Here is a 19031-nt window from a genome sequence, read left to right as displayed (position 1 = left end):
ACTTATATTTTCAGAAACTTTCTTTGTAAGTACGAAGCAGCTCAGTAAATGTGAGCGTCCACATGGGTCGACTCAGGTCTGTGAAAACGGTGCAGTTCATCTTCCAGGCCTGTGTGAGGCGCTGTGATGCTAACACAGATAATAGAACAAGATGTAGAGGAGCATGTGCAGTAAACTTTTGTGGAATGTAAACAGTGAAAATGATTCAAGGATTTATCATCTACAGAAGAGACGAGGAGGAGAGTTTATTCTTCAGACTGAAGCAGAAAAACCTGTCAGTGACTTTTACTGTCAGTCCAAAAACACAGACTGACTCGTGTTTTTCTACGTGTCACCTGAGGCTTGTGGAGCAAAGAGGGGCGGAGTCAAACCATCATAGATCCATGAGTCAGTAGATTATGGATCACAGACTCTGGAGCTGTGATGTCATTGTTTTAGTAAAAGTTGGAGACGTCGTAACAACGTAGCCACGTAAACGGCGTTTTGAGATCTTTCCGCTCTTAGTTTGGAAAATGTTTGTTCACAGACCCCCAGACGCCGGGCTCGTATGGACGATGCACTGGCCTGATAAAATATCTTTGCGTTTGGCTGTTTGTCTACATAAACACTAGGAGCATGTCTGTTTAAACCTCCGCAGTGTGCCTTAAACTCGCCGCTGTTTCTCCGCCCTCACAGACAGCCGTCCTCACGCTCCGCTGCCTGATCAGTGAGCGCCGACCTCTGACCCCTGACCTGGTTAGCTCAGGCTGACATCGCTTAAAGATGGCCGCTTCAGCGCCTTCTGCGTGCGCTCTCTGGGCTGTGTGTGGTGATGCTGCGTCCCCTGATGTTGCTGTGATGATGATCTTTTGTGCAGCTTTAGGTCCTGTTAGGAAGAAAAGAAGCTCTGTGTTTAGAGAAGAAGAGTAGTTGTTCTGTCTCCTAACGCTGCCATCTCCCGTCTGCGCCTCTGTGTCGTCTGCGGCGCTTTTATCCACAGAGCGACCGGAGAGAGAGAGAAACCGGGTCAGACGCCGCTCTCCTCTGGGGGCAGCACTTATCCTCACACTGAATCATGGGATATTTCCAGACTTCCTCCAGGCCTCGGCCCGACCCTCACGCGCTGTTTAGGAATGTTTACAACCCACGACTCCGAGGCTAAAGTATCGTCTGCGCAGCTGCAGCATTACCTTACTGTTAGGGCCGGACTGTTGACAAACATGAATATCTATGTTTTTGGTGATGATGATGAAGTGATTTTTTTTAATCAGAAATATCCAAAAATGTGAGGAAAAAAACATCAACATTTTTTGCAATACCTTTTTTCCACTTTCACCCCACATTTCTTTATTTATATTTATTTTCTTACTTAATACTTATATTTATTCCCCATTCATTCCAAATGTACTCCCCATTTTCCCAATTTTTCCACTTTTTCTTTCCTTACCTTTCCCAATTTCCTTCCAGTTTCCCCCCAAATTTCACCCATTCATTCTCAATTGTTATTCCATTTCCCCTGTTTTTCATTCTCATTTTCCACTAATTTTCCCCACTATTTTACACCTACTTCTTTCCTTGTTTTTCTCAATTTTCTCAAAATGTTCCACACATTTTTCACACATTCATTCCCCATTTATTTCCAGTTTTCCCCCATGATTTCCCCCAAATTGTCAACTTTTTCATTCCTTATTTTTGCCATTTTTCCCCAAACTTTCACCCATTGATTTCTAACCTTTATTCCAATTTTCCCCTATTTTTTCCTCAATTTTCTCCTTTCCTTCCCAATTTCCTTCCAATTTTTCCCCAAATTTCACCCATTCATTCTCAATTTTTATTCCATTCACCCCTGTTTTTTATTCTCATTTTCCACTAATTTTACCCCTACTTCTTTCCTTATTTTTCCCAAAATGTTCCACACATTTTTCACACATTCATTCCCAATTTATTTCACATTTTCCCCAAATTGTCAACTTTTTCATTCCTTATTTTTACAATTTTTTCCCCAAACTTTCACCCATTCATTTACAACTTTTATTCCAATTTTCCCCTATTTTTATTTATTTATTTTCCCTCTATTTTCCCCTCAATTTTCTCCTAATTTTTTCCCATTTTCCCCCATTTCATTCCTTATTTTTCCAAATTTCCCCCAAATTTTTTTACACATTCATACCCAATTTATTTCCAGTTTTCCCCAATATTCTCCCAAAATGTTAAACTTTTTCTTCCCTTATTTGTACCAAGTTTTCCCAAACTTTCACCCATTGATTTCCAACTTTTATTCCAATGTTCCCCTATTTTTTTTTTTTTTCCCTCTATTTTCCCCCCAATTTTCTCCTAATTTTTTCCCATTTTTTCCCCTATTTCATTCCTTATTTTTCCCAATTTCCCCAAATTTTTTCACACATTCATTCACATTTTTATCATTTTTATTTCCTTTTTTTTTCAATTTTTTTTGCCACATTTCTTGACATTGGAGACAAACTCAAATTGTGATTTATATTTCTTCCAAACAGCATTTTCGATCTGATCTTGCAGACGATCTATCGCCCCCTCTTGTTACTAGTGACTGACTAAACTCATATTTTGCGCTGCAGCTGTATTTTATTTCAGTCTCATAAATGTCCCGTCCTGATCCTGTTAATCCCGCGCTTTAGGCCCAGTTACTGCGTTCTGTAGCCGCCCTTTTGTTGCGCTTTTGGAGCCTCTGTGTAAAAAAACTGGGCTCACGCTCGATGTAAAACGTGTAAAAGCATGTAATCCAGGTGTGGAGCGACTTTAGCAGATTATTGTGTGTCAGCCACAGATTAATGCATGTTGCCTGGACCGGATTCGACTCGACGGTTCAGAGGGAGCGCGGGATAAAGCGACAGTCGGGGAAGAGGGAGAGTGGGAGGCGTCTTTACGGGGCTTATAACGGTATTGACTTTTTTCTGGATACATTTTCATTTAGTCAACTTTACAAGCATATTTTTGTATTCAAACATATTTAATCCCATCCTCTGCTTCACGTTTCTTCTCCCACATGGACAAAGCACAGACCTGTTCCTTTGGCAGTGGATTTAAATGATACCAGGCTCTTTCAAAATGGTGTGTGGAGAGCCCCGAGGAGAGAGTTTAGTGGTGCTAGGCTAGTGCTAGGCTAGTGCGTGTCTATGGTAACTAGTAGCCTGCATTAAAAACAGTCTGACCCAAGCACAGAGCACCTGAGGCAAATCACTTATAACACCAGACTACCCATAGAAATGCCTGTGTCGACTGAATCATTTTTGAAATATAACCATTTTGCATTTTAAAATAACTTATATTTGAGCAGCATCAGCTTCCTGGTTGTAGCTACGCAGCGGCGGAGTGATCTGCTCGGTTACCGGATCTACAGTAGTTTGTTTACCTGGAGCTTTCTACAAATCAGATATGGCAACGTTTGGAGGACGAGCCCATGATTTTGAAGCGGTTTTTAATGCAGGCTACTAGTTACCATAGAAATGCACTAGCCCAGCACTAGCCTAGCATCACTAAACTCTTCAAATATAAGGACTGCATGAATTAACATACAACAATCTCCAGAAATCAACAACACTCTGGATAACTAGGAAATGAGGCCTTGTGTCAAAAATCCTGAAACATCCCTTTAATATTTTAAAACAAGACATTACTGTGACATAAAATGGTCTTTGATAATATTCTTTATTTGTTTTTATTGTGTGCAAAGTCTTCTGTCAGTGGACCCCAAGGGCAGCTGTGGCTACATCCCAAGCTCCCCATCACCAACCATGGAGGGAAAACCTGTCCCTTAAAGGCACTATGCATGATTATTTATCTAATAATAGATCACTGTATCATTTTCATGAACTCTCAGGCTAGTTAGCATTTCTGCGACTCTAATAAGTGACCCAGCAAGTTGTGAAATGTGTCGATAAACTTGTTCCTGTGAAGTATTGGGATGATAGAAATGAGTTTGGACACCTCTTTCATGTTTTGAGTCTGTCAGTATCTATCTATCTATCTATCTATCTATCTATCTATCTATCTATCTATCTATCTATCTATCTATCTATCTATCTATCTATCTATCTATCTATCTATCTATCTATCTATCTATCTATCTATATCCTACTATCTCTATCTATCTATCTATCTCTTTCGCTCTCTCTCTCTATCTCTCTCTCTCTTTCTCTCTCTCTCTCTCTCTCTCTATCTATCTATCTCTCTCTTTCGCTCTCTCTCTCTTTATCTATCTATCTATCTATCTATCTATCTATCTCTGTTTCTCTCTCTATCTCTATCTTTCTCTCTCTCTATCCTACTATCTCTATCTATCTCTATCTCTCTCTTTCTCTCTCTATCTCTATCTTTCTCTCTCTCTATCCTACTATCTCTCTCTCTCTCTCCCTCTCTCACTGTCTATCTCTCTCTCTCTCTCTATTTATCTATCTGTTTCTCTATCTATCTATCTCTCTATATTTCTCACTATCTATCTATCTCTCCCTCTCTGTCTCTCTCTATCTATATCTATCCATCTCTCTCTCCCTCTCTCTCTATTTATCTGTCTCTCTCTCTCTCTCTCTCACACTCTCTCTCTCTCACACTCTCTCTCTCTCCCTCTCTCTATTTATCTGTCTCTCTCTCTCTCCCTCTCTCTCTCTATTTATCTGTCTCTCTCTCTCTCACACACTCTCTCTCGCTCTCTCGCTATTTATCTGTCTCTCTCTCTCTCTCACACTCTCTCTCTCGCTTTCTCGCTATTTATCTGTCTCTCTCTCTCTCTCACACTCTCTCTCTCCCTCTCTCTCTATTTATCTGTCTCTCTCTCTCTCTCACACTCTCTCTCTCCCTCTCTCTCTATTTATCTGTCTCTCTCTCTATATATTTATCTATCTGTTTCTCTATCTATCTATCTCTCCCTCTCTCTCTCTGTCTCTCTCTATCGATTTCTCTCTCTCTCTCTCTATTTATCTATCTGTTTCTCTATCTATCTATCTCTATATTTCTCACTATCTATCCATCTCTCTCTCCCTCTCTCTCTATTTATCTGTCTCTCACTCTTTCTTTCTCTCTCTCTCTCTCTCCCCCCCCTCTCTCTCTCTCTCTAACTCTATCTATCTCTCTTTCTCCCTCTCTCTCTCCCTCTCTCTCCCTCTATCTAACTCTATCTAAAAGTAAGTAAAGTAGGTAAAAGGCTTCAGGGCTGATCTGTATCAGGTGAAAAGTCCTTTACAAATACATTTCCTTCCCCTCCCTTGTTTTGTAGTTCCTCATCAAACCCAGTCTGTTGCTGTTGTCACAGATCACACTCAGGTGATTTCAGTGAACGGTGTATTTTTAAACAGGAAGTGAGCCCTGTAGGTGTGACTTCCTCGTATGTCATTTCCTGCGCTGTCTTTCTCAGCAGACGAGCAGAGGCGAAGGAGAGTCTCCACAAAGACTGCTCTGTTGCTGCTCCGGTTCTATTCGCAAGTCTCCCCCCCCGTCACCGTAGAAACACGCCGGACAAAAGCCGTGCTCCTTTTGTTTTCCTTTCTTCCTTATCCCCTGCAGGCTCCTCCCACTGAGAGGTCGGGGGTCATGTGGAGGGGTCACGGCAGGAGATTTCTGCTTTAATGTGGGTCAGAGGGGACTTACAGTGTTCAGGACGTAGTAAAGTTCTGCTGTTTTAGGCACAGGTCGATTATCTAACATTATCTGTGGGTCATGTTTAGGGAAAGGAACCGGAATCTGGTTTAAAACTGTTAAAACTATTTCACTTTAGGTTTAGTTTTGCTGTTTACTCTCGTGTCTCAAACAGAGAAGCACAAGGCTCCGGCGGCAGCTGTGATAATGATAACGTTTGGGGGAAGGACAGATAAAAATGGATAGATAAGATGCTAAGGCTGGGCCACACTGACAAAAATCTCAATATTTTGCAGGACTTAAAGCAGCACAAAGTGACGTGTTTACCTTAATAAATCCTTTTCGTAGTCCCTGTGGGGGTAATACCAGTGTTTATGGGATGATTGGAGGGTCTGTCATCGCCCCCTGCTGTCTCTGGCCAGAAAACCATGTTTGCAACTTGACTGCCACCGGTCCGGAGCAAGCAATACACACTAATGGAATCACGAAGAAGAAGCTAACAGGCTAACGGGCAAAGCAAACTGCGGGCTAACGTCACTTTAAGCAGTATTTACAGCCAAGTTTGAGTGAAAAAAATATTTCCATTGTATAATTGGATGCACTATAGATACAGACGGCATCTCTGGAATCGCCCATATATGGTCATGTTTGAAAACAGTCAAGGGGGAAAACAATTTGGAGAAAAATCTAAACTTTCTCTAATTATTCAAAAACTACTTCAACAAATGCTGAATTATGAATATAGTTTTCTACTAAATAAAGATACAACGACATGGAGAGGAGCAAAGTGGTTCAACAGACCATAAATACATGAATAACAAAGAATGCTACATGTTAGCATCGGGCTAATGCTAACGGTTAGCTAGCGCGAGCTACAACTGCTGTTTTTTCACTTCTACTGAACAATCTGCTGTGAGAAAATATCCATATGGGCCCGATTTACACTTGACTTTATTTGTATGTGATGAATAAGTTGATATCCCACCAGAAAATGGCTTAAAAGAGTGAAAAATTGTGTTTCTCTAAAGATTCTATTTTCCCCCTCGGCGAAGCCACGCCCCCTTCTATGACGAGATGCCGTCTGTATCTATAGCCGTCTCTCCCTTCGCCTTTCCTGACAGCGTAGTATTTACTCTCCTAGACAATTAATAAGTTAAAAAATCGTAACTTGCTACGACACCTGCAGTTGCACTTATGGCCTCTAGGGGCAAGAGTTACTTAGTACTGCTTTAAACGATAACAAGAATGATGCGATATTTTTGCAAACCATCAGAAATATGTAAAAAATGTGCTGCAAACATCGTCATTTGCATTGCTTTGACACTCAAAATGATGAAGGGGGCGTGGCCTCACAGAGGGGGAAAACAGAATCTTCAGGGAAACACAATTTCCCACTCCTTTAGCCATTTTCTGGTGTAATATAAACTTATTTATCACATACAAATAAGTCAAGTGTAACTCGGGTCCATATGGATGTTTATTCACAGCAGATTGTTCAGTAGAAGCGAAAAAACGGCAGTTGTAGCTAGCGTTAGTATTAGCACGATGCTAATTTGTAGCGTAATGTTAGCATTCTCCGTTATTTATGTGTTTATGGGCTGTTGAACCGCTTTGCTCCTCTCCATGTCTTTGTATCTTTATTTAGTAGAAAACTATATCAATAATTCAGCGTTTGTTAAAAGTTGTTTTTGAATAATTAAAGAAAGTTTAGATTAGAATTGTTTTTCCCCTTAACTGTTTTCAAACATGACCATATATGAGCGAATCCAGGGATGTTGCTGTATCTACCCTCCACGTTTTACCCAATTTATTCCCTTATTTTTCCCAAAATTTCCCCCATGTTTCCTTTTTAAAAAATGTTTTCCCCCACATAATTAATTAATGTTTTTAACTGTTTTTTTCCATACATTTTTCCACATTTCATGCAAAAGATGCTCAACACCCATTTATCTGGAGAAGCTAATGTTGAATTACAAGATTATTAAAAAAAAAATTAAAAAAATAGGTCAGAAAATGAGGCTTTCCTTCCACTCTTGCAACAACATCTCCACTTGTCCTACAGACTCCAAACCTTCCAGTCTTGGACGTAACAATATATTGAAGGTTTTATCTGAAGGATTATTTAACATCTAATTCCTAACTAGTATTATTGAGCTTTGAACAGCAAAAATCTAATTTGTATTAACAGCCACAAACTGGGGCCCCCCTTCTGCTTGGGGCCCAAGGCAAATGCCCGGTTTACCTCCCCCACTGTGACGGCCCTGCTCTGAGGTGGAATTACAAAACTAATCGCAGGACTTGCTAGAAAAATTCCAGTTAGGTACTTTTTCCCTAAGTGGTGCTGGCCTTAAATGGAGTGAAAGCCCTCAGAGACAGATGGAGGCAGATGGTCCACGTCTCCATTACTGCAGAAACACAACACGCGTCTCCACATTGATTTGAGCTCAGGCTCCTATGACGTCGTCTTCTACCTGCACAGATTGTCGGGGGGAAGGCTTTGTTTTTGTAGAACACGGGATCTGTCGCACCGAAATGAGGAGCGTCGGGGCTGGGCCGCTTTTGGAGGAACATTTTTTACGTGATGTAGCAATATAAGAAATGTGAATCGCTGCATTTGTCAGTTATCTTAAAATATTTATTGAAAACACACAATCCAGCCGCGACTTTGAACCCAGTTAGACCCGCCCGCTTTAGTATTGGACGTGTGGAGCTTCCCTTTGCTTTGTTTGCGTTGAGAAATCGAGCGATATAACTCAGTGAATCTGTGTTTTTGTGCATTTCTCGCTCCATTATGAATTCCCGGCGGTAGGGCTGCTCGATTATTGAAAAAATAATAATCACGATTATTTTTGTCATAATTGAAATTACGATTATTCAAACGATTATTTGTTGCCTTTAAAAAAAAATTCATCAAAAAAGTGATAAAAATCTAGCAAAAGTGAAAAAAATCCATTAAAAAAAAGACATAAATCCAGCAAAAAAATGACAAAAATCCAGTTAAAAAAATGACAAAAATCCAGCAAAAAAAGACAAAAATCCAGCAAAAAAATTACAAAAATCCATCAAAAAAAAAGACAAAAATCCAGCAAAAAAATTACAAAAATCCAGCAAAAAAATTACAAAAATCCAGCAAAAAAAAAGACAAAAAGACAAAAATCCATCAAAAAAAAGACAAAAATCCAGCAAAAAAAAAGACAAAAATCCATCAAAAAAGTGACAAAAATCCATCAAAAAATGACAAAAATCCAGCAGAAAAAAGACAAAAATCCATCAAAAAAGTGACAAAAAAAGATAAAAAAAAAAAAAAAAAGATAAAAAAAAAAAAATCATAATCGATTTTTTGCGATTATGCTAATTTTGTAATCGTTTACTGTTGTAATCGAAATCGTAATCGAATAATCGAAATCGTAATCGAATTTCGATTAATTGCACAGCCCTACCCGGGGGTGTGAAGTGTGATCCTGAGCCTTCTCATCTGCTACAAAGGTCCAGGATTTTAAGCCAGTTACTGATATTGTCCCCTTTGAATCCATCTCTCACTCATTACTCGTTTCATTACCCGCCAGTTTGACGTCCCCTGATCAGCTGCCACTCGCCGCCTGGATCCCGGAGCTGGTTCGGAGGGTTAGAAAGTCGCACCTGTGAGCCTGAGCGGCGCGTTCACACCTGGGCCGCGGCCGACGGGGAAATGTGGTTTTCGAACGCGGCTAAAAATAAACCTTAACCGTGTCAACAAACGCGGCTCACTTTTCTGCTGCGAGCTGCGTGACACGGGGATCTCGAATAGTAGACGAGGGCGTTACCACGGCGACGCGTTGGGAGGAATGCCCAGCTGTGGCGGCCATGTTGTGATGGTCCATTTTACAGTTTAATTTGTGTGGAATGGAGCTCAGTCCAGGTTTTTTTGATTCATGTTCATATTTTGGTACATTTTTGGGGGGAAATACAGTATAAATACAGTGGTATGCATAAGTATCGGCCCCCCCTTTAACTTTTCTACATTTTTATCACATGTTAACCTCTTAACTCCCGCCTGAACCGAGAGGATCTTTTTCCTCACGTCAACAGATTTTTTTTTCATCATTCCATCACATTTTTGTAATTTTTTTTATCACACTTTTGTATTTTTTTTTGTCACATTTCTGTCTTTTTTGTCACATTTTTGTCATTTTTGGTCATTTTTTGGTCAAATTTTTATAACATTTTTGACATTTTTTTGTCACATTTTTGTCATTTTTTCTTCCATTTTTTGCCAATTTCTTGTGACATTTTTGCCACTTTTTCATAAATTTAGGCAGCCTTTATATCTTGTATCTCTTGTATCTCTTTCCTCACGTCATCAGATTTTTTTTCCATCATTTTTTTGTTGGGTATTCAACTCATTTTTATAGCTTTTTTTGTCATTTTTTGGTCATTTTTGTCATTTTTTCGTCAATTTTTGTATCACATTTTTGTCACATTTTTTGTAATTTTTTTGTAATTTTTTGTCAAATTTTTTGTCATTTTTTGTCATTTTTTTGTCATATTTTTGTAATTTTTTTGTCAATTTTTTTATCACATTTTTGTCACATTTTTGTATTTTTTTTGTCAATTTTATATCACATTTTTGTCATATTTTTGTAATTTTTTTGTCACATTTCCATCATTGTTTTCGTCTCAGTTTTGTTGCTATTTTCACAGCTTTTTTCCCAGAAGCTTTTGGACTGGGGGTAAAGCCAAACTGGAGAAAATGTGCTCGGTTGAGGTGGGAGTTAAGGGGTTAATAACTAAATAGAGTCTACCTGTGTGTGATCTAATGTTCAAATACAGCTGCTCTGTGATGGTCTCAGAGGTCTGTGAAGAGACTATTGTGGAGCAACAGCATCATGAAGTCCAAGAACACACCAGACAGTTCCGGGATCAAGTTATTGAGAAGTATAAAGCTGGGTTCGGTTATAAAAACATTTCCAAAGCTTTGAACATCTCTCAAAGTACAGTTAAATACACCGTCCAGGAATAGTTGTTGTGAAGCTGTTCATAGCCATGGTAATAAAACCAACTCTGATTCTGACTGACAGACTCAAAAAGGGCAAAAATGACATGAAAATTAAGCATTACTGATGAAAAACTTCTTTACTTTTAAATTCAGGGTATGTAGAGCACATTTTATAGCTTTTTTAGCTCCACTCTTATTGTTGCCAGATCCTATAGTTTAAACCAGCTCCTGTTCCCGATAAAGTCCCAGTCAAAAAAGCTCAGGAGCTGAACTCTGGAGGTTCTTAGCTTTGAAATGCTCTTGTGTCCATGAGCAGCTTTGAGCAAGTTCAGCTGTAGAGACTTGTGAAAGCACTAACAGCCTCTTACAAACATTCCCTTTAAGTCCTCAGTGGCGCTGCTTTAGCTTCATGTGGGAAACAGTTTGATAAAATACTTTTTTCATGAGCCTTTCACAGCGATTCATGGATTACCAGAATAATTGTTATACATTGTTGCCCTAATACAGTATATATATATATATAAAGTCTCATTACCAAAACAGATTTAAAAGCCGTGACTTTACCTTTACTCCTTTAACTTTCCTCTTCAGAGTTTCCTGATGAGCCCACTGGAGCTGCAGAGCCGGGGATCCAGGTCCTGTTGAGTTTCTGTGAGAGGAGAGTGATTTAGATCAGGTTGACCAGGTTACGTAACGCTCTTCAGTGCTGCCCCCTGCTGGTCAGAACGCGTCTCTGCGCCTCTCCTGGTTTCCACTGAGAAAGTTACAGTTTACTAAAGCAAATCTCAAAGCTAATAGAAGTTTTGCTGGTGATAATCACATTTACTACTATGTTTATTTTTCTCTCTCTTTGTTTTTGCAAATGCGTAACAATCTAATTCACTATGAGGGTTTGTGAATTCATCTACAAAATGGCTCAGCGTGTTTACTTTCATTATGACAGTGTTTAAGGCTGTGAGTTCTCGTGTTGGATTCAGCGCTGGCGGATTCTGAAGGGATTTTCCTGTTGTTTATATGATCCAGGTGTGAAGCTGAACATATTCAACCCCCCCCCCCTCCCCCCTTTTCTCCTTCCTCATCCTGACTCTGCACGACTCGAGGCCTCGCAGTCACAGCTCACGTGCTCCGAAACAGAATACATTCACTTCGAGGAGCTTTTACTTTACATTTCAGCAGCTGCTTTGTGGGTAACTTACTTTTATGAGCTCCACTACATTTAAAGGAAGTAATAAGTACAAGTGAGTAAGTGTCATTATAAGATTCAACCTGAATAGACTGAAACAAATAAAAGCATTGATTAGTTAGATTTATTGGCATATGTGTATTTTTGTTGGCAGTATATCGATATATGTATAAAAGTTAGTATGGTAGTATGTCTTCACCCGGAGCCTGGACACAGCTGGTGGAATGGGAGGAGGTAGCAGCGTGAATCTGTGATAGAAGAGGCGGTGAAGGGGTGGAGGTGGGTCGCAGCACAGCTAGGAAGCGGCGACGTGATTGGCTGTGACAAAGGCGTGGCTCTGCGCTGATAGGCTGAGGTGAAGGTGTGACCCTCGCAGAGGTGTGATCACTTGCTGGAGGAAGGTGACGCTGAAATTAGTCTCCCAGGTTGAATTTACGCCTATGCTTCATTTGTAGGGCCGAGCACTGTTACATTTTTTTTGATACCAGTACTTTAGCGCTTTGATACCGATACTAAAATATTTCTCATATAGGACCATAAAACGTTAATGTTGTTAATTTATTCATTTTCCTTCCATTTAATTTCTTTTTGCATTTGTATATCATATTTATTTGAGGTGAAACAACTAAGAAGCTTCCTTTAACAACAAAATGGCAGAAAAAACACTTTTCTCCAAGTTTTCTTGTTTCCCCCCCCATTTTTCCAAACAATTTTGTCACATTTTTTTCCAAATTTTCCATATTTTTTTTCAATTTTGTTCCCCTACATTTTTCTGTAAAGGCCCAACGGACATTGAGAATTAGCTTTGGCTTAAATGTTGTAGTTTATATGACATACTTGTCCCTATTCAAATAAACTTAAAAAAAAAAATCCCTAAATTTCCCCCCTTTTCCCCCAAATTTTAGATATTTTTCCCAATTTTCCCCCCAATTATTATTATTTTCATTGCTCCAATTAACCCCAATTTTTTCACAGATTTTACAATTTTTTCCCCACTTTTTTCACTTCTTTTTACATTTTGATGACCAACAACTGCACCAAAACTTGAACATAAAGATTTTATATTTCTTTTCTGTACCTGCTTTTGATACTTTTGATACCAGTTGTACCTAAACCTTTTTGGTATCATTTACCAGCTCTACTCATTTGTACAACGAAATTGCGTAGATCAGATGTCAGATGATGGGTTCAATGTTGGGTGAGAACAAGTAGGGATAGAAAGCTTGTGTGGTTTAGCTGCGAGTCTTGCCCGGATACCTCCTCGTTTGCAGAGATTGTGTTTTGTTTGTTGCTCTTGGTGCCTCTTCAGATGAAAGACTTTGTTAGCTCGCTGTTTCCTTCTCAACCAGTAAGGAAAACAAGAGACACAAAAGAAAGAGAAGCTGAATATAATCATTTGTACATTTGTAAAAGTGCCAAATGATACGTGGCTTTTTCAAACTGTTTTTACTTCTGTTCAGTTTTATTTGATTTTCATGAGTTGACAAAAACATCTGGAGATTTTCGTCACAGTTTTCGCCTCATTTACTCTTTTCATTTTGTTTTAGTCTCATTTTAGGCAACATCGTCGTCAAAATAAATCTTTGGGACGAGGATTTGAGGATTGTGACTGGTGTATTTGACGTGTGACCCAGAGCGGGAGATTCTCCGTGTGCTGCGTGTGTGAAGTTCCTCTGACACAGGGTTAATTGTTGCTCCGCTCGCTGGCGCTGGTCCATCCTCCGCAGCTGCAGAGCCTGACTGTTCGTCCCAGACGCCGTCACGAGCCTGAAAACCTGAGCATTCATCCGTTTCTCTGGTCGTTCTGTGAGGAACGGGCCATACTGATGAAAATGTATATCTGAATGTCTTTGGGGACTTACTCCATAACGAATAGATGACAAAAGAGCAGAAAAAAACTCATCTGTTTTATACAAATCCCCCCCTTTTTTCCCCTGTTTGTTTTTCCCATTTTTTTCTATTATTTTTCCCAAACTATTACTTTTTTCTTTCTATTTTTTCTTTTATTTTCCCAATTTTTTCCCACTGTTTTTCTCATTTTTTTATTTTATTTTTTCCAAACTTTCCCTATTTTTTTCTACATTTTTGCCCCATTTTTTTTATTTTTTTTCCCCAAACTTTCCTTATTTTTTTCAATTTTTTTCCCTATTCTTTCCAATTTATTCTCTTATTTTTTCCCCCATTTCTTACTTTTGTTGTTTGTTTTACGAAGGTTTCTCCTATTTTCTCCCGAATCTTTCCTTTTATTCCCCAAATTTTCCCTTTTTTTCCCCAAATTTTTTATTTCATTTTTTCCAAACTTTCCCTATTTTTTCTACATTTTCCCCCTATTGTTTTTCTTATTTTCCCCAAACTTTCCCTATAATTTTTTTAAAATGTTTTCCCTATTCTTCCAATTTTTTTTCTCTTTTTTCCCCCCCATTTTTTACTTCTTTTGTTTTGTTTTTTTACGTAGGGTTCTCCTATTTTCTCCCCAATCTTTCCTTTCATTCCCCAATTTTGAACTTATTTTTTCCCATTTTTTTATTTTTATTCATGTATTGTTTTTGTTGTTTTTTTTTACAATTTTTTCCACTTTTCCGCCACATTTCTGGACACTGAAGATAAACTCGATATTGTAAATTTGTACATCTTCCAAACAGCAATTTCCATATTATCTTAATAATGAAGTACATTTACTTACGTACTGTTTTGAGGATCTGTCCTTAACTTATCACAGGGGTGACCAAACTTTTTTCATGGGGGGCCGCATACTGAAGCGTGCACAGGGTGAAGGGCCATAGATCGGTGGTTAGTGCCGCAAAACCTTTGACTAGCGGAGGTTTAAATTGCGCCCCACACCTTTATTTATGCTCAAAACCTTCATGCCGGCTCTGTCTCACAGTTAAAAGGTTAGTTGTTTGGTTAGAATTGTGTAGAATTATTACATTTCAAATAAAAAGGACTATCTCTGATGATGTGTCCCGATTTAGCAAGAAGGCAGAGGGCCACCAAAAATTGGTCTGAGGGCCGCATTTGGCCCCCGGGCCGCACTTTGGACTCCCCTGAATTATCACTTTTACTCCACTATATTTGAAGATAAATATAATACTTTCTGCTCCACTACATTTCTATAAAGTCTCCAAAGTAAAAAGTAAATTTGTTCCTGTATTTCGTTCATTTTTAAAGCCTTATATTACACACTCCAGAACAGCAGGTGGCGCTGTGTTATTGTACATTCAAATGCCACTGATTCAAAACAAGGAAGAATGTTTGTCCCCGTGGTGTTGCCGTACAGAAGGTGCATTCAGGAGCCATTTTGGGGGGTTCTGAAGCTGCAAAGTTGTTTTTATAAATCAAAAAAGATTTCTTGGAGCAGACTGACTTTAAAGTGACTTGTTCTGACTTATTTTCCTTGTTAGCAGTGAATTCATGCCCTGAGTTTAGTTTAGTCGCTCCCTGTGGACAGAGAGGGAGGAGGCCTGTTTGTTTATATCAGGACATGTTATAATAAGACTTTTCCCCGTCTCTCTTGTGTTTTCAGTGACAAGCTTCAACAACGGCCCAGAGGCCAGTTCAGACTCTGACGATGAGGACAAGCTGCACATCGTGGAGGAGGAGAGTCAAGAGGAGAAGAGCCATAAGAAAAACAAGCCAGTGTTAGCCCACAACGGAGACTGCAACGGAGGTACGTCCCAGCAGTGTTCAGGGGAGGAAACTGACTCTCTCTGTCACTGCAGCTTCTTTATCATGAGAGTGTCTGACAATCATCTAAACCAGGGGTGTGAAACATGCCTAAGCATAAGTTCTTAGCTTTAAAGTCCATATGACGCATTAGACACAATATATATTTAAGATTTCACTGAATATTGTCCCCAGCTTTCATTAGTTTGACCATGTTTGTGATGTTTATAGTTTCACTTCCTTATTGGACACCGACAGGAAGTGACATCGACCACATTATGTCTTTATCCTTATCTTTAAAATAACTTCTCCGCCCAACATTTCCTCATTAAAACTGCTGCTTCACTGAAATAAAACGATAAATATGACTTACTTACTTAAAGGGATATTTCAGGATTTTTGACATAGGGCCTCATTTCCTAGTTATCCAGAGTGTTGCTGATTTCTGGAGATATTTTTTTTGTAATTCAAGTAGTTATTATGTTTGAAGAGTTACGCGGCGCTAGGCTAATGCAAGGCTAGTGCATTTCTATGGTATCAGCTAGCCTGCATTAAAAACAGTCTGACCCGCTCCACAGAGCACCTGAGGCAAATCACTTATAACACCAGACTAACCATTTTGCATTTAAAATAACTCATATTTGAGCAGCATCAGCTTCGTGGTTGTATAAGCTATGCAGCGGCGGAGTGATCTGCTAGAAAATAGTTCCTCAAAATGCGATCATTCATGTGATGCAGGTCAGTTATATTCCAAAAATTACTCTATCGACACAGACATTTATATGGTTAGTCTGGTGTTATAAGTGATTTGCCTCAGGTGCTCTGTGGAGCGGGTCACACTGTTTTAATGCAGGCTAGCTGATACCATAGAAATGCACTAGCCTTGCATTAGCCTAGCGCTCTTCAAATATAAGAACTGCATGAATTACAAAAAAAATATCTCCAGAAATCACACTCTGGATAACTAGGAAATTAGGCCCTATGTCAAAAAATCCTGAAATATCCCTTTAAGTCATATTTTCGAAAGCATTAAAACCTGTCATCTGCACTTTAAGTCTCCTCATGTGAAGTGTTTGTGCTCACTTTCATAATAATAATGATCTTGTCCCCTGAAAATGAGACCAAACAAGGCCGGTTTGTGAAAAATTAGATTATGAAATTGCAATGGGCTGAAATCAACTCTAAAAATAATACTTGGCGGCTCATTGGGTTTTCACAAACACAAAGTCTCAACATTTACTCAAAATCTAAAGCTTTTATCATAATTTCACTGAACTAATAGATTTTTATGGGCTCAATATTTCCCCCCTTATGTTTCTTATGCAATACCTTATTTTTTACCCCAAAAAAATAGTATTTCATTGTATTTCCTCTTCATTTTTAGGATATAAGTACTTTTTGAACAGATCTGAACTCATTTTCTGTGACATTAATATCATTTATCGCGATCGTTTCCTGCCTCACTTTATCAAATCAGCTGTGGCAGATTATGAAGCCGTTGTAGAAAAGCAGAGCGGACGAGCGAGAGCCGTGTGCAGGAGAGAGAGAGCGGCGGCGGTGCTTCAGTCCATGTAAGGCGTTCAGCTCCTGCTCTCACACTCGGAGCCAGAGCCCAGAGCCCAGAGCGGGGGCCCGAGCCCAGAGCGGGGGCCGGAGGGGGCCCGTTCTCCGGGATTAAAACCACAGCCTCCCCGGCCAAGCGGAGGATTAGGTTTAAGGTTTGTCACAGAGAAAGAGTGTGAGAGGAAGGAGCTGCGAATGGATTCTCCCCCAAAACAATTCAAATATGATGTGAAAACTGTAGTAAAGCGTTTGGAAACTCGTTGAAACTTTATGATTTATCCTAAAACATCCACAATAGGGTAGCACTTAGAATGCGGGAGGTGTCCCTAAAACCCCCTAAAGGCCTTTTCATCCACAAGGCAAAAAGAAGGAGACGTGTTTCGGCCACGCCCACTTTTTCAGCCAAAACAAACAAGGAATGACAGAAATAAAAGGAGCCATTTGAGTTCAGACTATTGTAAAATGAATCAGTCACAGTGTTGCAAACTTCTGTTTCACAAACTCCCGCTGGTATATTACGTTCCTTCCTTCCTTCCTTCCTTCCTTCCTTCCTTCCTTCCTTCCTTCCTTCCTTCCTTCCTTCCTTCCTTCCTTCCTTCCTTCCTTCCTTCCTTCCTTCCTTCTTTATTTCTTTCTTTCCTTCCTTCTTTCTTCCCCTCCTTCTATCTTTCTTCCCTTCCTTCCTTCTTTCCTTCCCTCTTTATTTCTTTCCTTCCTTCTTTCCCTCCTATCTTTCTTTCCTTCCTTCCTTCCTTCCTTCTTCCCCTCCCTCCTTCTTCCCTTCCCTCTTTCTTTCTTTCTTTCTTTCTTTCCTTCCTTCTTTCCTTCCCTCTTTATTTCTTTCCTTCCTTCCTTCTTTCCCTCCTATCTTTCTTTCCTTCCTTCCTTCCTTCTTCCCCTCCCTCCTTCTTTCCTTCCCTCTTTATTTATTTATTTCCTTCTTTCCCTCCTTCTATCTTTCTTTTTTTTCCTTTCCCTCTCTCCTTCCTTCTTGCTTTCTTGCTTTCTTTCCTTCCTTCCTTCTTGCCTTCCTTCTTTCTTTTCCGTTTCCAACATTAAAGTTCAAAGCTCACCTCCGTGTCACTCGGTAAAATCCTGTTGTTTGACGTCTGTGTAGACTCTCAGTCGTCCAGGTTTTGTCCATCCCAGAACCTTCACTGAACATGTTGTTGACGTTTCCCAGTGTTTGATGAAGGTCTAAAGTGAACAAGCTTAGTATCCGTCTGTCCACGAGCCTGACCACCTTTTTATCACTCGCTCCTTTCACACAGCCTCTTCTGCTTTCTTCTTCGTCCTTTTCCCCCCACAAATTTCTGAGTTTACACTAAAGGAGGACAAAATCAGGTTTAATTGCATTATAATGGCACGTGTGGTCTGAAAAGTAACGCAATTAGCTTCAAAAACAAACGGAAAATCGCGCCTGAATTCCCCTCTGTACGGCAACACTACAGGGACAAAACTACTTCCTTGTTGTGAGTCAGCAGCATTTGACAGTAACATCTGCACAGCGCCACCTACTGTTCTGGAGTGGAAGAGAAATAAAACAAGCCATTTGAGTTCAAACTATTATAAAATGATTGAATGAATCAGTCACAGTATTGCAAACTTCCTTCCTTCCTTCCTTCCTTCCTTCCCTCCTTCCTTCCTTCTTTCCCTCCTTCCTTCTTGCTTTTCTTTCTTTCTTCCCCTCCTTCATTCCTTCTTTCCCTCCTATCTTTCTTTCCTTCCCTTCCTTCCTTCCTTCCTTCCTTCCTTCTTTCCCTCCTATCTTTCTTTCTTTCTTTCTTTCTTCCCCTCCTTCCTTCCTTCTTTCCCTCCTATCTTTCTTTCTTTCTTTCTTTCCTTCACTCCTTCCTTCCTTACTTCTTTCCTTTTTTTCTTTCTTTTCCGTTTCCAGAAAACATTAAAGTTCAAAGCTCACCTCCGTGTCACTCGGTAAAATCCTGTTGTTTGACGTCTGTGTAGACTCTCAGTCGTCCAGGTTTTGTCCATCCCCGAACCTTCACTGAACATGTTGTTGACGTTTCCCGGTGTTTGATGAAGGTCTAAAGTGAACAAGCT

The 19031-nt window shown here is 39.7% G+C and overlaps 1 protein-coding gene across 2 annotated transcripts in view; it reads left to right on the top strand.

Moving 5' to 3' along the window:
• LOC306966293 (zinc finger E-box-binding homeobox 1-like) overlaps positions 1-19031 on the top strand; it is an 81413-nt gene that overhangs the window by 29848 nt on the left and 32534 nt on the right. For both annotated transcript variants that reach the window (XM_079561003.1, XM_079561004.1), the window contains exon 2: positions 15268-15411. In XM_079561003.1, coding sequence (XP_079417129.1) covers positions 15268-15411 — 144 coding nt within the window. The remainder of the gene's footprint in view (positions 1-15267; positions 15412-19031) is intronic.

The sequence above is a fragment of the Gobius niger genome (assembly GCF_951799975.1).
Source record: "Gobius niger genome assembly, chromosome: 8".
Lineage (NCBI taxonomy): Eukaryota > Metazoa > Chordata > Actinopteri > Gobiiformes > Gobiidae > Gobius > Gobius niger.
Note: the sequence above shows the minus strand (reverse complement) of the source record. Positions and strands in the feature narration are given on the sequence as shown.